Source organism: Bos javanicus, chromosome 10 (genome assembly GCF_032452875.1).
Source record: "Bos javanicus breed banteng chromosome 10, ARS-OSU_banteng_1.0, whole genome shotgun sequence".
In the NCBI taxonomy this organism is placed as follows: domain Eukaryota; kingdom Metazoa; phylum Chordata; class Mammalia; order Artiodactyla; family Bovidae; genus Bos; species Bos javanicus.
Window position 1 is genome coordinate 8,887,940 of NC_083877.1, and position 25,297 is coordinate 8,913,236.

The 25,297-nt window shown below is 40.4% G+C and overlaps 1 protein-coding gene across 1 annotated transcript in view; it reads right to left on the reverse strand.

The window, feature by feature from the left end:
• Positions 1-21,130, reverse strand: part of TBCA (tubulin folding cofactor A) — an 81,120-nt gene extending 59,990 nt beyond the window's left edge. Inside the window, exon 1 of the mRNA XM_061430030.1 lies at positions 20,967-21,130. Within this exon, the coding sequence (XP_061286014.1) occupies positions 20,967-21,019 (53 nt within the window). The 5' untranslated portion in view covers positions 21,020-21,130. The remainder of the gene's footprint in view (positions 1-20,966) is intronic.
• Positions 21,131-25,297: the final 4,167 nt, after the last annotated feature.

Sequence of the window (25,297 nt, forward strand, 5' to 3'; positions counted from 1 at the left end):
AAGATAAAGAATCCCTAAGGGGTGCTTCATCAACTTTACAATTTAGTGTTTCAAAAGGAAAAAGAGTTTCTCCTTTTAGGACTATAGTCAATGGTGAAATTAAATTGCTCAACTTACCTGTATGCCTCATCTGTCCTTATCTTGTTATTTCAACAATGTGGAAAGCACTTTCCTATAAACACTAAGCATATTTGGGCAGTTTCATTTATCCTGTTGGAGGAATTCAGAACAAGCCTCCCCAAATGTGTCACCTTGGCATATGGATTATTTTGACCTAAAAGGCAATAGAGATCCCACAGACTCAAGAGAAACTTCTGCCCCTTCCTAGACTACTAAGAATAATTTAAATTGAAGGTCTTTCAGAGTCAGAATTATTAGAAAAAATAAACTTTACTGAGTGACCCATTATATAGCAGGGCAAATTTCTAATCAAACATCTGCTCTTCTTATTGTCCTGTGAAATGTCTTTCCCCTCTTTGATGCCCTTTTCCACTCCTAGCTTAGGACAGCATATATACAGTTGACCCTTGAACAACCCAGCTTTGAATCACAAGTCACTTATACATGGATTTTCTTCAATAAATATACCTGTACTCACCAGCTCCACATCTAGATTCAAACAACTTTGGATTGTGTACTATGTCTACGATTCTTGGTTGGCAGAATCCACAGATGAAAAATGTGCAGATACAGGAGGCCGGCTGAGACTTGAACATTCAAGGTCTTTGTTGTCTGCAGTAAGCCCAAGAACTAATCCTCTGCAGATACTGTGACAACTACATCATTTAACTCTTCTGTCTTTAAACCTCTTATGTATGTGGGTTTCCTTTATATATAAAATTTAATGTATTAATCTGTGTTATATCAATTTGATTACTAGACCAGTCAAAAACACCTTTGAAGAACAGAGGAAAAACTGTCCTTTCCAACACTTCTGACAAGAAAGTCAGGAGACCTCATGGGTTGGGTACCGCTCACTCCCACGGTGGAGTAGGAAGATTCTGGGACCTCTGACAAGAGCCAGCAAAAGGTGCAATTCTCACCATGACAGACATCCAAGTCTCTATCTGCAGTCAGGTGGAAGCAGAATGGTGGTAGGAGTCTTGTTCTTTCCCTTTCTAAATATAGATTAGCAGGAAAAAATATTTCTGGAACTAGCTCCTTCTGCCTTGCGACTCTTGGTTATTTGGTATGAGTACTCATGGATTTTGTTGATCCTTTGCCTCCCAGAAATGGCCACTGTTTCCTTGCTCTACATCTTAAGAGCTTGGCTTTGTGACTAGTGAACAAAAACAGTCTCTCTGGTCTCTGCCATCCAGAAGCTGTGCTTACTGGGGTACAGCTGGTGGCCACTTGAATAGACAAGCTTTCAGAAAATCTCTTTGTACTTGCTATGCCAGTTCTCAAGGGAGTTTGTCCCAGTCCATAAGGGGCATCTGCCATCTCAACCTCTGTAGCTTTCAATGAAGGACCTGAATTTTTGAGACTATCTTTGAAAGTGAACTTACTGAATCTTATAAGTGCTACAATTTTTTTTTTTTTTTGTACTCTCATATGGAACATCTCTTTCATCACTGGTTAAGCCATAATAAGGTTTATTGGTTTGAGTCACTATTGAGATTAAATTGACTATATTAGAAAGAAAAACATTTTCTTTTAGAGAGACCTCTTACCCTAAACAACTGTCTCACTGAAAGACAAAGCTAAGCAAATACAACGTAGTGTAACAGTAGCTTCAGGGGCTCCTTTAACAAAAGAGGTTATACTCCATATAGTTCCTCCTTCTGAGAGCCCAAAGAAGTAAATGCAACACTTGCTATTTTATAAGCAAGTGTAAGAACTGCAGTTCTGGAAGATGCAGACATATCTTTTTTAAAGGCCAACATCTTATAAGCTTGTTTTGTGTTCTGAGAACTTGGCTTGCTAACCATTAGGCTAAGGACTCTGAAATATGGCTGGACAGAAAGGTGGGGTAAATTCCATTTGTAGCTAGGGTCCTACTAAACTGGTGCCAGCTCTCAGAGGAGTTACAACCTAGAATTACAACGGCTATTATGAGGGAAAACATGATGCTAAAGGATACATGCACACCAATGTTCACTGCAGCACTGTTTACAATAGCCAAGAAATGTCCATCAGATAGAGGAATGGATAAAGAAGATGTGGTTCATATATACAATAGAATATTACTCAGCCACTAAACAATGAAATCATGCCATTTACAGCAACATGAATGGACCTAGAGATTGCCACACTGAGTGAGGGAAGTCAGGGAAGGAGAGACATTGCATGACATCCCTTATGTGTGGAATCTAAAAAGAAACGATACAAATGAACTTATTTGCAAAACAGAAAGACACTCACAGACTTAGAGAACCAACTTGTGGTTGCGGGGATAGTTAGGCAGTTTAGGAAGGACACGTACACAATGCTATATTTAAAATATATTTGCCTTTGAAATCTTGTATTATCACTTTGGTGAAATATATAATTAAGTATTGTTTCATAACAATCTGTGATCCTATTTAGTCAAATGTCCAAATCTTTTAGTACTTTTGACAAAGTTCCCCAAACCAAAGACTGAAGTCCTTTTGACCTCTTGCGAAACTTTGGGATTTTTCAGAGGGCCCCAAAACATTTCAAAGGATTTGCTCTTTCTTCTTATAAAAAGAGATATGCTATATTAATTAGGCTTATTTGGTATGTCAAATTACATGGCAAGCAATGTCAAATAAGTGATGCTAAAACCTTCTTAGATTAGATTTGTGTAGATCTATGTTATTAACCTAAGTGCTCCTGAAATAAGAAATTCTTACAAATTAGATGTATCCTGGTATAACATTAACAGCTTTAATTCCAGTTATTATTCTAATATGTTGAATGTTATAGAAATAATCAAACTTCCTTGTCAATTCCATTATAATGAACTCATTGAATCTGTAAAAATAGACATTTAAATCATTTGTCATATACAACTATTGCTTTACTCTGATGCTTTACAAAATGCTTCACCTTCAAGGAAATTCATAGAAAAGATCCTGACAAATACTCTAGAATGAAGGTTTTTTTATAACTTTAGGATTCTTTACAACATGGAACTGGGTAAAATTTTCTAAAACTTTAATGGAAAACTGATTTATAAAGCTGCTAACCTAAGATGAAGATCAACAATAATTAGTTACAGGAGATTAAATGAACTAATAAGGATGATCATAATCTTTATGACTTCTCATGCTGGTTCTCTAACATTTTGTTTTCCAGATGTTAAAAAGCCTTTCCTCTTAAGCTCACTATGACTTACAGCGATTTGGTAACTTATGCCTTTGTAACAGAACTGAATCATTTCTTTCTTTCTCCCTATCTGATCCTTCCAGAATTTTGAAACTCTGAATATTCTTATTTTCATAGCACTATACTTATCTGCATAAATTCAAAAGGAATCTGATCTACTTATAACAGGATATAATTGGAAACGTTGGTCATATTGCCAAGGTTTTGGCTGGAATGTCATGTTTAAGAACGTACCTAGACTGACTCAAATAGTGACCAAACAGATTTAAGGAACTAAGACTGACTTTGAAAAGTTAAAGTGTAAAAAAAAAAGAAAAAAAGAAAGAAAAGTTAAAGTGTTAGTCACTCACTGTGTCCAACTCTGTGACCCCATGGATTGTAACCTGCAAGACTCCTCTGTCCATGGGATTTTCCAGGCAAGAATATTGGAGTGGGTTGCTGTGCCCTTCTCCAGGGCCTGAAATGAGACACAATTGTTTAACTGAACCGACTTATTGTCAGGACTAAGAGACTGAGTGAGGTGAAGTAACCTACCAACTCAACTTCTGGACTGTGAGACTTCTCAGAGAAGTTTCAAAGGTAGGACTGAAGGGGTTCAGAATGAGCCTCCCTAAAATGTGCCGCTTTGACACGTGGATTGTTTTGAGCTAAAAGGCAATGAAGAACCTGCGGATCAAGAGAAACTTCTGCCCCTCCCTTAACTACCAAGGAGAATTTAAATTGTGTGTCTTCCCCAGAATCTGAATTATTAGCAAAAATATATTCTATCTGAGTGACTCATCTATATGGCAGGGCAAACAACTAATTACCAAACATCTGTTCTTACTGTTCTTATTATTGTTCTATGAACTATACCCTTCTCCTTTGAAGGCCCTGGCTCCTTTCCATTCGTTAGCTTGGACTGACATGCTTACCTCATTTTTCTATTCTGTCTTTGAAATGCTCAGGTATGTGGGGTTCCTGTACATACCAAGTTAAATTGGATTTTCTCTTGTTAATTTGTCTCATGTCAATTTAATTACTAGACCAGCTGAAAGAATCTTTGAGGGTAGAGGAAAATTTTTCCTCCCAACAGTTTAATTCTTTCCATATCAAAAGAATATTAAACTGCATATTAACAAACCACTGTATTAAATCATCAGTGGAATTACAAATAGAACTCTTTGGAGGGCAACTTGCCAGTATCTCTCAAAATTTAAAACACATGAGCCACCTAAGCCAGTGAATGGCAGCAGAAGATCCCACCAGAAGATCCCACCCCAAAATAGGTCACTTTAACATAAGGATAATTTTGAGCTGAAGGCAACTGAGAAAAAGCAGACACAAGAAGCGTCATCTGCCCTCTCCCACGTATCTAAAAGCGGGACATAAATTTGTAATGGTGTCTCTCCTCTCTTCTCTACCACAAGACAGAAGTTACCACCAGATTAATCACTCTAGACCCTTACCATCCCAGAGAAGAACCAGAGGAATCTACACAACAAACTTTACTGATTAGCCCTTACCATTCAATAGTTATCTCCCCAATATTTACCTTCTCATAATCTGCTAGAAACTCAAAGCTCCTTTCCCTTGTATTATCTTTTCTCTACAAATTTATTGTTCTTTTGTTAAGATGCTATATAAGGCCAAGTTCTAACCATCCTTTTGAGTTACTCATTATTGAATATTTCTCTGTGTTTTTGTGTTAATAATTTGTTTTTTTCCTTGTTAATCTGTCTTTTGTCTAATTTATACAAGGTCCCAGCCAGAGTGTTTAGGAGCATACAGAAAAAAGTTTCTCTTTCCCTACACCAACAGTTCCACTTGTACGAATTTATTCTACAGATATATCTGCATGTTTGTAAAACTACACACATACAAGAAAACTCACTGAGGTATTTTTCACAATAAAATACTGGAAACAATATAGAAGTTCATCAATAGAAAAGCGAAATAGTGTTAGTTTGGCTCAGTTGTGTCCAATTTTGTGACCTCACAGACTGTAGCCCACCAGGTTCCTCTGTCCGAGGGATTTCCCAGGCAAGAATACTGGATTGGGCTGCCATTCTCTTCTCCAGGGGAATCTTCCCGACCCAGGCATCGAACCTGGGTCTCCAGCATTGCAGGCAGATTCTTTACCATCTGGGATACCAGGGAAAACTAATAGAAAACTGGGTTTTAAAAAAATGTGGTATGTCCATACAGAACACGCTTAAAATCAGCGTCTACAGAGAGGACTACTGTATGGTCAGCCACTCAAGATGGCTGTTCTCTTGCTCGCTATACGTATCATGCTATGCTCAGCCAGCGCCTGCTTCATCTATATGCTACCCACAGGACTGATCTTCCTATCTAGCTGCCTAAGGCCCCAACTAGTGACTGTTCTTATCAAAGGGGCAGTGAGGAGTGTGCATCTCTGCCAGTTTCCCTGGTAACTGATAAGTCAACCTGACATCAATTCCCCCTATAACTGCCAAACCCCGCTCACTCCTCACAAAAACTGCCACCACATCCTGCCTGCCATCTGCCACACGTGGTGAGGTATCGCTCCAGGATCTTGCTTCAGACATGTTAGATTCCCTCTATCCAATAAACCACTGATATCTCTGTTGCTGACTCCAGGCTCTTTCTTTGGCCTTGAAACTGGGCAAGTATAGGCTTTGCAGGCCTACAGAGCGGAGCCCAACAACTGTCATTTGTTTTTAAAGACATAAATGTAAATACTTAGGCAGGTACTGAATATCTCTAGAAGGATACACACACACACAAATGAGTGATAACATCGGCTCCAAGAGGGAAAAGCTGGGTGCCTAACGGATAGGGGTGAAGACCTATATTTCACTGTGCATCTATCTTTAAGTACCTTTGGAATTTTGTGCCATGTCTATACTGAAAATAGTTCAAAAGACTGTTTAAATATATTAAAGAGAGATGAAGAATGAGATACTGTTTCTGTTTTCAAGGAACTTAAAATGTCACTGAGTAAATTCATTCATTTTAAATTTACCAAGAGTTTTTTTTTTTTTTTTTTTTTTTTGGTGTCAGGCCTCTGGGGAATAGATCCCTGCCTTCATGGAGCTTATATCCTAGATGAGATGAATGTAAAATATTATGATAGCTAGAAAGAGTCTAGTTCAAATAAAGCAATAATAAAAGGCAAGACTTCTGACAATTTCGATTTTCGGCGTGCTGAGATTCATGGGGTTGCAGAGTCGGACACGACTGAGCGACTGATCTGATCTGATCTGATTCAGAAATAAATAAAACAGTCTAAGTTCCCCTAAAACATGTTGCTGCTAAGTTGCTACTGCTAAGTCACTTCAGTCGTGTCCGACTCTGTGTGACCCCATAGACGGCAGCCCACCAGGCTCCGCCGTCCCTGGGATTCTCCAGGCAAGAACACTGGAGTGGGTTGCCATTTCCTTCTCCAATGCATCAAAGTGAAAAGTGAAAGTGAAGTCGCTCAGTCGTGTCCGACCCTCAGCGACCCCATGGACTGCAGCCTTCCAGGCTCCTCCGTCCATGGGATTTTCCAGGCAGGAGTACTGGAGTGGGATGCCATTAAAACATGTTAGCAGTAGCAAAAAGACAGAGACAAATGTAAACAGACCTAAGTACAAAGCACTAGAAGCAGGAACATGAATGGCTGATAATGTTCCATGAAAGCAAGAGGCAGAAAAAATTTAAACATGAAACCAAGTTAACACAATATAATTCAAGCATTCTCCAATTAGGGACTCAGTTACACTGCAAAGGTGTTATTTATAGTCAAGTTTCTAGGATCTCGGTAAGCATGGGAAAAAAGCTATACATACTTGGGTGTTAAGCTTCGTAAACTGTCCCACAAAAGGCTATTTAACACTATTAAGTTCATGTATGCAACATTTTCTCCAGGATATTATGTATACCATGTATAGCTATGCTTCTAGAAAGGAAAAAGCACTCGGAATGGATTCCAGGAATGCCTCCTAAATGACTGCAAGCCCTGCAATAGAAGTGGTGACTCTTCTACTGAGGGGCTAGAACAGCAGAAGGCAGATAGTCTGTGAGAACAAATGGTTGGGATCAAGGTAAGGCACATTCATTTGTCCTTTCCCCCTTCTCTTTGTTCCACACCCCCCACCCGACTCCAATCAAAGAACACAGCCACCACGGATAAGAGGGGGCTATTACATATAGTTCTTTAAGAAAACAGGAAGGAGATAGCCAGGGAACTTCTGCAGAGGTGGTGACATCTCCTGAGACCTGAGCCCGAATCTTCACATGACAGGTAGGTCCCATAGGATCTATACCCTCTCCCTCCTACTCCTGAAAGTGTCTCCTGCCCTTCCTCCCCTTTGTCACTTGGATGTTCTTCCCCAAACAGGCCAATTATTATTTCCCAAGCCTTTGTATTAATATTAATGAACAGTTAATACACTGTTCATTTTGTCTGAAAGGTTCTTCCCCCATATAGTCCACAGCTCTTCTTGGCCATACTTGGCCATCATGAAGATTAAGGACAGCTACACTCTCATATACCTGTAATCCATTCAGGGCCCATGCCTTATAAAATTCTGCCTTACATTAACTATTATATATGTGCACTAAAAGCCATATTTAACAAAGTACATTGTAGCATCATTTGTAAAACTGGAAAAAGTTAAAACTAAATATTTACCAACACGAGAATGGAAAAAAAAAACTAGCAAATTCACCCAAGAGAATGAATTAGAGCTGACAGTTTCAACATGAATAAATCTCAAGCACAGTGATATGCACAAAAACTAGGTTATAAAAAGATTCCCACAATATGACACTACTCATAATTTTTAAATGAATCTATATTTTGATAGGTAATACTATGGTTTTTCCTGTGGTCATGTATGGATGTGAGAGTTGGACTGTGAAGAAGGCTGAGCGCCGAAGAATTGATGCTTTTGAACTGTGGTGTTGGAGAAGACTCTTGAGAGTCCCTTGGACCGCAAGGAGATCCAACCAGTCCATTCTGCAGGAGATCAGCCCTGGGATTTCTTTGGAAGGAATGATGCTAAAGCTGAAACTCCAGTACTTTGGCCACCTCATGCGAAGAGTTGACTCATTGGAAAAGACTCTGATGCTGGGAGGGATTGGGGGCAGGAGGAAAAGGGGACGACAGAGGATGAGATGGCTGGATGGCATCACTGACTCGATGGATGTGAGTCTGAGTGAACTCCAGGAGTTGGTGATGGACAGGGAGGCCCGGTGTGCTGCGATTCATGGGGTCGCAAAGAGTCGGACACAACTGAGAGACTGAACTGAACTGAACTGACATGATTCAAAATTATAAGAATTTCTCCCACCCCTGTCTTCAGTTATACAGCTTATCTCCCAGGGACAACCAATATGACCAGTTTCCTATGTATCCTTCCAGATATATTTTAGTTACATAAGGCAGTTAAGTGTGCAGAACAATACTTTAATATGGTTCATGTATATCTACATATAAACTGAAAGTTTAAAAATATGTGTGGAGGGAGTTCCCTGGTGGTCCAGTGGTTAAAACTTGGAGCTGCCCCTGCACAGGGCATGGTTTCAATCCTGGGAAACCATGACGTGCACCAAGGTGGAAAAGATTCCACGTGACGCGCACCGCAACCAAAAAAACAAATGTGTGGAAGATAAAGATCAAATTCGGAATAATAATTAAAGGCAAAGAAGAAAAGGAACAAATTCAGAAAGGGCACTGCAAGTGTAACTATATTATTTCATTTCAGGTTTATTATGCTTTCTCTAGATTTTTCTCATACATGAAATAACTTTTTTCCTTCATAAAATAGATGAAGAGGATCACATTTGAGAAAATAATTAGTTTGGTGTCAGATAAAGTTTGAAACCAGAGGATACTAAAATAAGGGCATAAATTCAATAATTTAAAATGAGTTTAAAGCTCAGGAGAAAGCTGAAGATTTTGGATTTATGTAAAGAGATACGAGATACCTGCAATTCTAAGAATAAATGTTTAGATATACGTACACTGTCAAGTTTAATAGAACAAAAATTCCTTAAGGACTAGGCCCAAAACTTTGCCATGTTAAGTTTCTCTGAAACATCATCTACTGCCCATAATAAGATTTCAATTTACCTATATCCTTACTATTTTCTTAGGTTTCAGGAAAAAAATCCTGGTATAGATGAGTCTATTTATGTAAGTAACTTAACAATAGGCAGTTACACCACACACACACACAGACACAATTTTAGTAAATTAGAATCAAAAGGAGATGGTGCTCTGGTTAGCTCTAGGTAAACTACAAAACCTTTTTTAAATTAAACTTACTAATAATTAAAAACTTTTCCACAACAAACTTTCTAGTTGAAAAAACTCCTGGGTGAGGGTGGGAGGGAGGCTCAAGAGGAAGGGGATGTATGTACACTTATGGCTGATTCATGGTGCACAGCAGCCAACACACCACTGCAAAGCAATTATCCTCCAATTAAAACTACATTAAAAAAAATCCTTCAAAGTTGTTAACTTTTAAAGAAATCCTTGATATAAACATATTTTATCTTTCAATTCTCTAACAAAAACACTATCCTGACAAAAGTCTGTAAGTGAAGATTGTGACTACCTGCAGCTATTTTATTGCTCTTTTGCAGTGTAACAGGAGTATTCAGCAATCTCTCTCTTTTCAGTCTCTCACTTTTAGTTATAAAAACAAACTTCAATTATGTGAGGTGTTCCCCCTCATATAATTGACTTCTTTTCTGGATTTCCCCATTCCTTGGCTCAATTTGCAAATAGGTATTAAACGCCTGTTTTAGTACAAGCAATGTATTATACACCATCCCTTTGGTCCCTAAAAAGACTAAAAGAACTGCTTGGCCTTAAGAAAATTTTTGTAAATCTTATACAGTGCAGAGACCTTAGAATTTAACATCCTAGGTTTGAAATGAAAAGCACTGTACCAGTAACTTAAGATGATTACACTTCCGTAGACTTACAGGTCTTCAAAAGCCTCATAGAGTACACATGTATTTCAGGCAATGGATGCACATTAAAAGCATATCATTTTAGTAGAGTTCAGAAGCTGAGGATTATTCAGTGAAAAGTAGATGCCTATTTGTTTGGAGACAAATAAACCCTAAGTTAAAGCATATGTGCACACATAAGGCTCCGTAAGATATTTCTTTAGCACAGGTAAAAGAATATCAACAACAAATAGGGAACTTAGTTTAAAAAATATTAAGGAGGGTTTGAAAATAACTATAATCTAGCATTAGAATTACAGGGACATCTTCTGACAGTTGTGGTGAATCATTTATAGATTCCAGAATAAGGACTCTTAAAAACTTACTACTCGCTTGATTACTCTTCCCTGAGATAAACTGTATGGAAGTGCAATAAGAGGGAAACTGGCTTTGACACATTATGGTAAAGAAGTTGATACAGTATTTTTTTAAGGTGTTAAAAAATATGGGGTCACTGATATAAACAGAGATATTTTGCTGGGCCTTCAATAGGGAATCAACACCTCAACAATTTAAAGAAAAATAGCCACTACTGGAGATTAATTCAAAACACAAGTTTCACGTTCCTCCCTTCTCTCTCTAGAACCAATCAGTGAAAATGACAAACAACTAAGTTTTCTTTCCCACAATTTAAAAGAAAGCATGGGACTTCCCTGGTGGTCCAGTGGTTACGACTCTGGGCTTCCAATGCAGGGCACACAGGTTTGATCCCTGATCAGGGAACTAAGATTCCATATGCCATGTGGCACAGCCAAAAAATGTTAAAAAGAAAGCATGCTTCAGGGACAGAATCCTACGTTCCAAGTTCTAAGGACGGAGGTTCGTGACACTGTACAGGAGAGAGTGATCAAGACCATCCCCAAGAAAAAGAAATGCAAAAGGCAAAAATGTACTCATTTTGCACTACTGCACTCATCTCACATGTTAGCAAAGTAATGCTCAAAATTCTCCAAGCCAGGCTTCAACAGTTCATGAACCAAGAACTTATAGATTTTCAAGCTGGATTTAGAAAAGGCAGAGGAACCAGAGATCAAATTGCCAACATCCACTGGATCATAGAAAAAGCAAGAGAGTTCCAGAAAAACTTCTGCTTTATTGACTATGGCCAAGCCTCTGACTGTGTGGGCCACAACAAACTGTGGAAAATTCTTCAAGAGATGGGAATATCAGATCACTGTACCTGCCTCCTGAGAAATCTGTATACAGGTCAAGAAGAAACATTTAGAACCAGACATGGAACAAGGGACTGGTTCCAAATTGGGAAAGGAGTACATCAAGGCTGTATATTGTCACCCTGCTTATTTAACTTATCTGCAGGGTACATTATATGAAATACGAGACTGGACAAAGCACAAGGTGGAACCAAGATTGCTGGGGGAAATATCAATAAACCTAGATATGCAGATAACACCATCCTTATGGCAGAAAGTAAAGAAGAATTAAAAAGCCTCTTAAGGAAAGTGAAAGAGAAGAATGAAAAAGCTGGCTTAAAACTCAACATTCAAAAAACAAAGATCATGGCATCCGGTTCCATCAATTCTTGGCAAATAAATGGGGAAACAATGGAAACAGTAACAGACTTTATTTTGGGGGCTCCAAAATCACTGCAGATGGTGACTGCAGCCATGAAATTAAAAGACGCTTGCTCTTTGGAAGAAAAGCTATGACCAACCTAGACAGCATATTAAAAAGCAGAGACATTACTTTGCCAACAAAGGTCCCCCTAGTCAAAGCTATGGTTTTTCCATAGTCATGTATGGATGTGAGAGTTGGACTGTAAAGAAAGCTGAGCGGTGATGAAATTGATGCTTTTCAACTGTGGAAGAACTGACTCACTGGAAAAGACCCTAATGCTGGGAAAGATTGAAGACAGGAGGAGAAGGGGATGACAGAGGATGAGATGGTTGGATGGCATCGCCAACTCAATGGACATGAGTTTGAGTAAGCTCTGGGAGTTGGTGATGGACAGGGAAGCCTGGCATGCTGCAGTCCATGGGGTGGAAAAGAGTTGGACACAACTGAGCTACTGAACTGAAGTTCCAGGGTCTCTCCTGGAGAGACTACACTGTTTATACATCTACAGAATGATGATGATAATAATGACGGCAGCTAGTAAATACTGAACACATATGAACATACACTGAACATAACGTCAGGCATTTGGGTTAAGTGCTTTACATGATTACCTTAAAATTTTCCAAACAACAGAACAAGAAAGATACTATCATTAACCCATTTTCCAGCTAAGAAAACTGGGGCTTTTAAAGGTTAAGAACTACAATGCTGTCACATCACAATTGATTCAATAGCTCCCTACTGCTTATCAGGTCAAAAAATCCTTATAGAAGGACTTCTCTGGTGGTCCAGTGACTAAGACCCTGCACTCCCAAAGCTGGGGGCCAGGGTTCAATTCCCAGTCAGGGAACTAGATCGCACACGCAGCAACTAAGAGTTCACATGCCACAGTGAAGATCAAAGACTCCCATAGGATGCAACTAAGACCCAGAACAGCCAAATAAGTACTTTTTTTTTAAAGCTTACAAAATTATTTTTAAAAATCCTTATAGAATAAGACATGAATTTGTCCACTGGAAAGACTTCTACTGAACATATACTAGATGCCAACACCATACCAAGCGCTTCAAAGACAGAGGTTCTGAATGAGGCTGCTAAATAAATGATCTTTGGATCAGCATTGTTATTTTAAAACGAGCTCTATTTGGAAACATTAAACAGCATCACAGTTGGAATTTTGTTCTATTAATTGTATTATTGGAAATGGAAAGTTGGAATAGGAAGACCACACATCTAAGCATTTATATTTTAAATACTTCTGGACTACTATTTTTAACAAAAATTTCCAATCTGGCTTACCACAGATTTTAAACATTTTCTACGAAACAAAAAAATGCAATGAAAACACAGAACATATCTACACACACACATACACACACACTCCTGTGTGTGTGTCAAAGAATCTTTCATTTCCATATTCAACTTGCAGAACAACACAGGTTGTGCTGGGAAACCATGGTCATGAGTGGCCTTAGCTTTCTTCCTTTCCAGCTGAGAGAGACATCTGGTTGCCAGCTGTGTAAGCTCCTAAGAGTCAGTTTGCCAAGTAGCTGGCAGAAGGTGGGAAAAGCTGACCACCTGCAATCCATTTTGACAATGACTTTGACCACTACTTTGGAGAACTGGATACGATACAGAAATTCCAAAGAGTTGGCTAAATTTCAAGGTAGGAAGTTGGCCATTTTGGCTGAACTTACTTTAACTCACATCAAAGGCCTATGATGTGGAAGAAGAGGAGAAAACACTAAAATATAAAAGTTACTAAAGCTTACAAGAAAAATTTACAAGGCCATGTCCTAAACCTCTCCCAGATAGTGTCCATCCTATTTTTAGCCATAATTACTTTAAAAGGGGTGAGTTTATACAATTACAACTAAAGGGGAAACAACAGACAAGCACAACTAATGGCGGAAGATCTCCATATAACATACGAGTCACTCGTATTTTTCACGAAGTACATGTGTCATCCAGTTTTCACTTTTGGGTCAATATAAAATATGTAACAGCATATCTACACACTTAATGTGTTACATATATACTTAACAATGTGGCAATTTTACTTACCTCCTGTGCTTTTTTAATGCCTGCCATACAACATACGTGTGTGGGTGTGCCTGTGGGTGTATATATATAAATATGTATGTCATACCTAGTTGTTTATTACAGGTATGGATATAAACAAACTTGGGAAGATGCAACAGTTTGGGAAAGGTCCTTGCTTTATAAAAAAAAAAAAATCAATACAATTTCCCCACAGATCCATGATGTAAAATTCTATAATCAAGGCTTGTAGATTTGTAATTATGGTATGTCAGCTACATTTAAACAAGAGTGTTAAAAGATTGTTAAAGTTAAACTAACACAATTGCAGTGTGAATTGTCCTAGTCTCATTCTAATCTACTGGTGTCACTTTCATTTAATCAGAGAAAAACTATGGGCCAATGTCAGAGCTATTTCCAGTGCCCTAACATTCTTTGTTCACATTGGATTTTAAGCCATTACCAACCTAAAATGGTTATAAAAAGATATGTTTCAGAAAGCATTTTTAATCAATTAATTCACTCACCAATGGGCATTTTTAGCAAGCGTTATTGAAAAATAAGTTGACTTAAAGTTATTAAATAACCTCTTTCATGTTAAATGAATGAAAACATAGTCTTGCAGAAGAATTTCTTGAATTTACCATAAACACAGCTTTTTAAAAAAAATCCTTATTTATAAACAGAAATCATACTTGGAAACTTATGGTAGACATATGTCATTTAGCTGAAATAACATATCAGCATTTAAAACATAAATGCTATTTTTTCTTCTGCTTCAGTGAAAAATGGGGCAAAGAGTATCTTTAATAAATGGTATTGAGAAAACTGGACAGCTATATGCAGAAGAATCAAATTGGACTACTTTCTCATACCATATACAAAAATAAGACTTAAAAGTAGTATCTGAAATCATAAAACTTCTAGAAGAAAAAATAGGTACTATACTTTTTCACATCAGTCTTAACAATATCTTTTTGGATCTGTCTCCTCAGGCAAGGGAAATAAAAACAAGAATAAACAAACTAACAGGACGAATCAAACTAAACACCTTTTGCACAACAAAGCAAACCACCAACAAAAGGGAAAAGTCACCTACGGAACTGTAGACGCTGTCTAAAGACACATTTCTGACAAAGAAAGGATTAATAACCAAACTATACAGAAAACCACACAGAACTCAAGATAAAAAAAAACCAAAAACCTGATTTGAAAAACAGAAAGATGGGTAGAAGACCTGAATAGATATTTTTCCAAAGGAGATACACAGATGGCCAACAGGGACATGAAAAGATGCTCAACACCACTCATCATCAGGGAAATGCAAGTTAAAACCACAATGAGATATCCCTCACACCTGTCAGAATGGCTACTGTCAAAAAGAAAACAATGGATGTGGAGAAAAGGAACCCTTGTGTACTGCTGATGGAAATGTAAATTGGTGCAACCAGTATGGGAAACAGTATGGGATTCCTCAAAAAATTAAAAATAAAACCACCATATGATCCAGTGATTCCACTCTTGAGTATTTATCAAAAAATACCCAAAAATACTAATGTAAAAGATACATACATTCCTATGTTCTTTGCAGCATTTGCAAAGTGCCCATGAATTTGTTGTTGCTGTTATTGTCGTTCAGTCACTAACGAACAGTCACTGTGTCCAACTCTTTGTGACACCATGGACTGAAGCATGCGAGGTTCCTCTCTCATCTGGAGTTTGCTCAAACTCATTTCCACTGAGTCCATGAACAGAGGAATGGGTAAAGAAAAATGTGATTGATAAACACAATACACACATACAATGGAATATTAGCCGTAAAGAAGAATGAAATCTTGCCATTTGTGACAACATGGATGGACTTAGAGAGTCTTATGCCAAGTGAAATAAGTCAGAAAAAAAACAAATACTGTACGATTTACTTAAATGTGGGATCTAAAGAACAGAACAAATGAACAAATATAAAGAGAAACAGACTCAAACATAGAATGAACAGGTGGTTGCCCAAGGGGAAGCATATAGGGGGAGGGAAATAATTGGGAGAGATTAAGACGTATAAGCTTCAGTTATAAAATATTAATAATGTGTCATGGCTACCAAGGGGGAAAGGGGAGGTGGGAAGAATCGGGAGACTGGGATTGACATATATGCACTTTGATAGTATGCATAAAATAGAGAACTAACCAGAACATACTATACAGCACAGGGAACTCTACTCAGTGCTCTGTGGTGACCTAAATGGGAAGGAAACCCAAAGAAAGGGGTACATGTAGAGCTGATTCACCTTGCAGTACAGAAAAAACTAACACAACACAGTGAAGCAACTATACTCTACTAAAAATTAATTAAAAAAAACTATCTCAATAAAACCAGAAGAAAAAAAACAATGCCACATTTTCTTCAGATAAAATTATTTTCTAAATCACCATAATTTAATACAAAAAAAGGCTACTATGGCAAAACTTCATGTTTACAGGATGCATTTAAATTTTAACTTAAGTAAAGTACAATATTTAATTCACAGTTGTACTATCATCAAATAGTCTCCACATAATCACAGCACACAGAAAACAGTGCTATGTTTGGTAGGCATGTAAGCACTAATAGAAATCATCCTGGTTTGCGTGAGACTTTCCCAACTTCAGCACTGTAGGTTCCACATCCTGGAAACCCTTCAGTCCCAAGTAAACCCTACAAGTGATGCCAGTGAGACACTAGGGGGAAGGGAAGGGGAAGAACAGATGTACAGTTCTGCACTGGAAAAGAAGAAATTTGGAGTCATATTTGGTAATCCTTGCTAGGACTGCCAGATTAGCTGGGACCCAGTCACAGATAAGTAGATCTAGCAATCTGGAGCATGGATTCAAATCTTTAAAAAGAGCCTGCCAGAGCCAAACCTACCAACCAATACCCACTAACAATGAATCACATGTGAACACTGGCTACTTCTTAAAGTACCTTAGTATAATTACTCACTCTGAGTACACATATATCTCCATAGTTCACAGCCAGAATTATCCCTGAGAAAGCAATCATGTTGCAGGGAAAGAGATATTTGGCAAGTCCTAGGAGTGAGAAACTCAGCACCAAGTCAGAATCAATGCTGTCTAACTAACAACCCTTTCCTAGTAACTGGACTCTCCTGTTTCTAGGAATCTAACCTCTTCTCCTGAAATCTATTTCTGGAAGTCAGATCCTTTGCCTCTGTTACAATGTAAGGTAACAAAGTTTCTCTATGACCAGAGCACTGTTGAGGCTTCTTTCCTTACAGTCTGAAGTCACTGTTTGGCCAACATGCTGAAAGGTGCATCTTTCCACTCACTGTTTGATCTCCCTGTTGCCAAATACCACCATCTATTTATTGCCTGTTTCCATACTCCAGTAACATTCCATCTGCCTGCCCAGATTTCTTTCTAAATTAAAGCCCACTACAGGGAATTCCTTGATCACCTGAAGAATTTTAGCAGATCTGATTAGACACTAAACTCTTAAGAATTTACCCTCCCTAGTACTGCTGCTGCTGCTACTAAGTCACTTCCGCTGCTACTAAGTCGCTTTCAACCCCATAGACTGCAGCCCACCAGGCTCCCCCATCCCTGGGATTCTCCAGGCAAGAACACTGGAGTGGGTTGCCATTTCCTTCTCCAATGCATGAGAGTGAAAAGTGAAAGTGAAGTCGTCCAGTCGTGTCTAACTCTTAGCAACCCCATGGACTGCAGCCTACCAGGCTCCTAGATTTTTCCAGTACAGCCTACACAAACTGAACTCTAGGACTAATACCTAGAATATATTTCTAAGTGGCTTTCAATTCCTGGAAAGAAAACTGAAGGAATTCAGGGCTTGAATGACTTATAAATCTCTTTTTCCAAATAAAAGTTGTTACTTCTGAAGATAAATGAGGCTATGGGAAATGAACATCTTGACTAGAAAAAAGGTGCTGAGACCAGAAATTGAATTTTAGATGACTGCTTTCTAAAACCAATGCTTTTATGAACGGGAATTCATAAAACCAAGAACATGTCTGAATCATGAAACTAATTGAGAAGACTCTGAAACTAAATTTGCAGAGGAAAAAAAATGCATATAATGCATCTAAAAAATGCATCTTTTTTATAATAAAAGATGTTTAACTTATATAGAGAAGAATATAATGAAGACAAATGACCATTCATCTCCAACAATTACTAACGTGTTGCCACATATGCCTCATCTATTCTCCTTCCTTTGCTGAAGTAAAACATAGAATTCTAAAAAACAGCATACTAAGGCAGATGTTGGAAGGAGTCAAAGTAAAATAATTTTCAGGAAAAAGTAACAGAAGAGAGAATAGCAAAAATATTTACAGGTTGAGAGTTACCTACCAAGGCAAAATGTGGTTAATAAAAAGCTAAAATACAAGTTTTACAGCTTTTTAAACCATATCTCATTTCAGTACATACAGACAAGCTCTAACCAAAATGCCAACAGAACAGCCATGAAAAAATATACAGTAGGCATTTGATTAATTTATAATTTGAGATATTACAGTAAATTATGAAAGGATTTCATTAAAATGATAAATATATGTAAGTATAAAGAATCAAAATTAAACTTTGATAATGCTCTATTATTGAAATAAAATGAAAACAAAACTTTATTTCCGAGCAGCATCTATACGTACTTAGGAATTTTTGAAAGCCTAGAAACGTAATTATGCAAATAAGTGTTTGTGGTTGTGCCCAGTCATGTCCTCTCCTTCCAACCCCAGGGACTGTAGCCTGCCAGCCTCCTCTGTCCATGGAATTTTCCGGGCAAAAATACTGGGGTGTGTTGCCATTTTCCACTCCAGGGAACCTTTCCTACCGAGGGACCTAACTCCCATCTCTTGTGTCTCCTGGACTGGCAAGCAGGTCCTTTACCACCGCACCGCCTGGGATGTCCCAAATCAGCGTGTCTCCCAAAATAACAAATGTTGGTGAGGATGTGGGGAAGAGGGAATCCTTGTACACTGTGGGGAGGAATGGAAATTGCTGCAGCCACTATGGTAAACGGCATCAAGGTTCCTCAAAACCTAAAAACAGAACCACCATATGCTCCAGCAATTCCACTCCTGGGTAGTTATCTGAAGAAAATGAAAACACCAAATTTGAAAAGACACATGCACCCCAATGTTCAGAGCAGCATTATTTACAAAAGCAAAGCTATGGAAGCAACCTGAGTATCCATCAACTGATGAATGCATACAGAAAATGTCACTCACAGACACCATAGACTACTACTCAGCCATAAAAATGAATGGAATTCTGCCATTTGCAACAATATAGATGGACCTGGAGGGCATTATGACCAGTGAAGTAAGTCAGACAGAGAAAGACAAATACTGTATGTTATCATAAAATGTGGAATCTAAACAATAAAACACACTAATGAATATGGCAAATCAGGAACTGACTCACAGAGCCAACTAGTGGCTACCAGGTGGGTAAGGGAATGGACAGCACAGGGAATGCAGTCAATGTAACAACTTTAAATGGAGAATAAAAAATAAAATTATGAATCTCTATGTTATATACCTAAAATTACTACTGTAAATCAACTATACCTCAATAAAAAAGAAGTCATTTCTCATGACTTTCCATCTAAAGCACTCTTCATCATATCCTTTTGGATATATATGGCAAATCATTTTGCCAAATAGATTTATAAAAATGACATAACCAAAGTAAGCAAAACAAAAGTGAACAACAGAACTCTGGGGTGAGTAACAGTGCAAATTATGTTTTCAATTACACATCTCAACTCTTCTCCTATTATCACACATTAAAAAAATACCCTTGGGGTGGGGCACTGCAACTTAAAAGACTGTAGGTTAGAAACCTCAGTTCTTTGCCTGCTCTGCCACTAACTAGCAATGACCCCGAACAAGTTTATTTTTTCTATTTCAACTTCAAAGCTCAGTTTCTCATTTGTAAAACAGGAATACAAATCATAGTATTAGTCAACATGTACTAGGTGCTACAACTGCATGAGGCTGGTACTCCATTTTACAAAGGGGGAAACTGAGGCAGATGTAATGTCTTCAACAGTACATAACATGGCAGAATCAAGACTGGAGCCCAAGCAGTCTCACTTCAGAAAAGCTGTCCACTTCACTACGACTCATCCTGTCTCCTTAACTGCCTTAACAATAACAGTTTCTAGGAGAGGACAGTGTAAGGCTCTACTAATAAGCCTCAGAGGCAACAGCTTCGTTAAGTGAATCCATTCTCCCCTTTGCCTTGTCATCCCTCTGGTGAAAAATATCAACACAGGGAGGAAAGGTGTGCAAAAAGGAAGAAGCCAGAGAGCTAGGATTAGACAGATTTACTGCCAAATTAACCTGCTTCTTCAGAAGGCTGTTCATCTTTTCTCTTGGAAGTTTGATCTTTTGGGGTCTGAACAATAAAGTTCTCACAAGCACTCCAGTGTCTAACCACGGCTGGAATAACGACGAACTACCAGACTGGCCTACGCAGGATGGCTGCTTATCCTACAGGCTCTGGGGCGAGCCGCGGGGACGCTGGCCGGGGAGAGCAAGGCCTCGGAAGTTTGTCGAGAGCGCTGGAAGCTCACGGCCCAGATTGGGACTGTCCCGCCTGCCATGTTGGATGACAGGGCGCCCGCCTGCTCCCATTTCGGATGAAGGCGGCCTCGGGACGCCCTCCTAAACTTCTGAACGGGCTCGCGCCTCCACCTGAGCGCAGGTAGAGTCCTGGAAGCGCCCCCTCCGGCCAGGTTCTCCGGGGAGACCCGGAGCACGACCGCAGTGGGCCGGGCCGCCGCCCTCCGTCTCCTCGGCCGCGGGCGCGGGAGGGGTGCGGCCCAGGGACGCTTGCCTCTGCCCCGCCGGGCTTTCGAAGGAACGGGCGCGGGGTGCGGAGGGGCCAGGCCGGCGGGCTCGGGCACCCGCACGCCCCCTCCGTCCCCGCCCCGAGCCCACCGGCCGCGGAGCCCCACGTGAGGCCTGGAGCCCGGGGCCCGCCTCGGGCCTGCGCTCCGCCGGGCCCCTCGGGCCGCCGTGAGGTGAGGGAGAGGAGGCAGCAGTCGCGGCGCCGCTTCCGGCTCCTTACCGCTTCACCACGCCGGTTTTGATCTTGATCTGCCTTACGCGAGGATCGGCCATGGTCCCTCGAGCGCCGCGGAAAGGAGGGGCTGAGAACCGGGGTAACCGTGGAGGGAGACCGCGCGGAGGAGGCGGGTCTGTCGGCGTAGCCGGCGCTGCCCGGCGCGCGTGCGCACACCCCGCCGCGGCCCCGGCTCCGCTCACCGCTTACCGCCCTGCCCTGCCCTGCCTCCACACTCCCGCGGGCCGGGGGCGGGGGGACAGTGGGCCGCGGGCCGGTCGCCGCTTACCGCCCTGCCCTGCCTCCACCCAGTTCCCTGGTCGCGAACCTGCCCTCGTCTAGCTCGAATCGCTTCTCTTTTAGTTCTTGAACAAGCCTCCTTTTAGTGTGGATACAAGTTAACACTTTTCCCGCGTCTCCGCAATCTGGGCTTTGGGGAAACTTCAGTGTCTCCCCGGACAGGCTGCTTTGGCCATGGGATTGCTTTGCGAGATTATCTACTTAACGGACGGAGTAACCCAAAAATTGAAGATATTTTCGGTGTCATTATTTTATGTAAATAGGGCAGAATGATGCAGGTTTAAAGAAATAAAACACCATCACTCACGTAGTTAAGAGAAGCCTTACCCTCTAGTCCAGACCTCTGCATTTATGTGGATAAATGTACCTAATAAATAGTCATCACCTCAAGTGTATCTTAAACATTCCACTTAGAAAATTTGTGTGACACAAAAAGCTTGGGCTTCGTGATCAAATCAACCCGCAGGCATTCGGGGTTTTACCCTTTAATGGTTAGATGACACTGGACACGTAGGCCACTTAACCTCATTGCTGAGCCTTTTTCCTTGTATGCAAAATAGAAAAATTAATGTCCACTTTCAGAGTAGGGGCTTCCCTGGTGGCTCAGATGGTAAAGAATCCTCCTGCAATGCGGAAGACCTGGGTTCAATCCCTGGGTTGGGAAGATCCCCTGGAGAAGGGAAAGGCTACCCAATCCAGTATTCTGACCTGGAGAATTCGATGCTGTATAGTCCATGGGGTCGCAAAGAGTCTGACACAACTGAGCGACTTTCACTTACAGAGTAGATATGAAGGTTGACACATAATAGATACTCAACAGTTTTTTACTATTGCTTTATATTTTCATTCCAATCCCAAAGAAAGGCAATGCCAAAGAATGCTCAAACTACCGCACAATTGCACTCATCTCACATGCTAGTAAAGTAATGCTCAAAATTCTCCAAGCCAGGCTTCAGCAATACGTGAACCGTGAACTTCCTGATGTTCAAGCTGGTTTTAGAAAAGGCAGAGGAACCAGAGATCAAATTGCCAACATCCACTGGATCATCAAAAAAGCAAGAGAGTTCCAGAAAAAACATCTATTTCTGCTTTATTGACTATGCCAAAGCCTTTGACTGTGTGGATCACAATAAACTGTGGAAAATTCTGAAAGAGATGGGAATACCAGACCACCTGACCTGCCTCTTGAGAAATCTGTATGCAGGTCAGGAAGCAATGGTTAGAACTGGACATGGAACAACAGACTGGTTCCAAATAGGAAAAGGAGTACGTCAAGGCTGTACATTGTCACCCTGTTTATTTAACTTCTATGCAGAGTACATCATGAGAAACGCTGGACTGAAAGAAGCACAAGCTGGAATCAAGATTGCCAGGAGAGATATCAATAACCTCAGATATGCAGATGACACCACCCTTATGGCAGAAAGTGAAGAGGAACTCAAAAGCCTCTTGATGAAAGTAAAAGTAGAGAGTGAAAAAGTTGGCTTAAAGCTCAACATTCAGAAAACGAAGATCATGGCATCCGATCCCATCACTTCATGGGAAATAAATGCGGAAACAGTGTCAGACTTTATTTTGGGGGGCTCCAAAATCACTGCAGATGGTGACTGCAGCCATGAAATTAAAAGATGCTTACTCCTTGGAAGGAAAGTTATGACCAACCTAGATATTGGGAGAAAGCAATGGCAACCCACTCCAGTACTCTTGCCTGGAAAATCCCATGGTCAGAGGAGCCTGGTACGCTGCAGCCCATGGGGTCGCTAAGAGTCGGGCACGACTGAGCGACTTCACTTTCACTTTTCACTTTCATGCATTGGAGAAGGAAATGGCAACCCACTCCGGTGTTCTTGCCTGGAGAATCCCAGGGACAGAGGAGCCTGGTGGGCTGCCATCTATGGGGTTGCACAGAGTCAGACACGACTGAAGCGACTTAGCAGCAGCAGATAGCATATTAAAAAGCAGAGACATTACTTTGCCAACAAAGCTTCGTCTAGTCAAGGCTATGGTTTTTCCTGTGGTCATGTATGGATGTGAGAGTTGGACTGTGAAGAAGGCTGAGCGCCGAAGAATTGATGCTTTTGAACTGTGGTGTTGGAGAAGACTCTTGAGAGTCCCATGGACTGCAAGGAGATCCAACCAGTCCATTCTGAAGGAGATCAGCCCTGGGATTTCTTTGGAAGGAATGATGCTAAAGCTGAAACTCCAGTACTTTGGCCACCTCATGCGAAGAGTTGACTCATTGGAAAAGACTCTGATGCTGGGAGGGATTGGGGGCAGGAGGAGAAGGGGATGACAGAGGATGAGATGGCTGGATGGCATCACTAACTCAATGGACGTGAGTCTGAGTGAACTCCGGGAGTTGGTGATGGACAGGGAGGCCTGGCATGCTGCAATTCATGTGGTCGCAAAGAGTCGAACACGACTGAGCAACTGATCTGATCTGATATATTTCCAAAATACCTCTCTATTGCACAAAATGAGGCAGGCCTCCAGTGAGCTCCATCTGCCCTCTTCCTGATGGGGTCCCCCAGGGAACGCAGGGCAGTGCTCCTTTCTTTTCTAGCTTCTTGGTATCATTCTTCAAAAACCTCACTGTCTTTACCCTTCCCTACACTTGCTTTCCTTCTGGCTTCTGTGACTAGCTATGGATATTAGGTCAAGACCCTGATAGTTCAAGAACTTCAGTATAAATCCAACATCAAAGTGCACCTCCTGGGGACTTCCCTGGTGGTCCAGTGGTTAACATGGTGCTCCCAAAGCAGGGGGCACAGGTTTTATCCCTGGTTGGGGAACTAGATCCCATGTGCTGCAACGAAAGCTATCACACAGGGCAAGTAAGACCTGGCACAGCTAAATAAATAAACAAACATTTAAAAAAGAAAACCACCTCCTGGAGGAAGTCTAGCAAGGCTGACCTCTGTCTATTTCATGCTCCTTGGATACTTTGGAATCACCCAAAATTCATTTTTATTTGGGTTATCTTTCTTTTTAAAATCTATGTTTGAGTTCTTCATGAGAATGTGCTTACTTAACTCTTCATTGGATTACAAGCCTCTTTAGAGACAAAAACCTTGTCTTCTATAAATCTTCCTCTCCTAATCTCCTCCTGTGTTCAGTATACAGCAGGTGTTAAATTCAATAAATATTGTCATCGTACTGGTTGGCATACGGAAATACAATTTCAAGTGACACAGTAGAGCTATGACATATGGGATGGGAGGAGTAAAAGTAAAAAACAGAAGAAAAAAAAAAAACAACAATGGGACTCACCACAGCAAAATGCTACAATCAGAAATCCAGTAGATCATTAATATAAAGTTATTAGGTAACCCCTTAAGCCAAAGAAACAATAACAGTAAAACCAAACATCAAAAGATTGTGAAGCTAGGGTTCTTGCTACTGTCAAGGATCTTCCTTCAGTCAGGCAACAAAAACTTTGTAACACTTCATTCTTTGCTTTTTGCCATGGTTTCCAGAACCTCAGACCTCAGTTTTGCACTTTTTGCAGCTTTTCCCTCAGCCTAGGTTTTTGATGTAAATACCTACTATCTCACCAAACCCCCAACTCTGCCTCCACCCATTTGCTTTTTTTTCCCTTTGTTTTAATGATCTTGTATGTGTGAACCAGTAATAAATAAATGTAATATACCAGCCAAAAGACCTTTGCTGCTGCTGTATACACCCAATCCTATGCTCAGGCCTTCCCCAATGAATGGCTCAGCAGGTAAAGAATCTGCCTGCAACGCAGGAGACACAGGAGACGCTGGTTTGATCCTTGGGTCCAGAAGATCACCTGGAGAAGGATACAGCAACCCACTTCAGTATTCTTGCCTGGGAAATCCCATGGACAGAGAAGCCTGGCGACCTACAGTTCAAATGGTCGCAAAGAGCTGGACATGACTGAGCACCTGAGCACACAGCACATGGCCAGGCCCGCAGTGTGTGTTTCATCTGTGTCTATGTGTCTATACTGTATGCTTGAGGCTATGCGTTAAGATCATAGTGTTTGGCCCCATGCCTAAAGATAGGGGATAGGC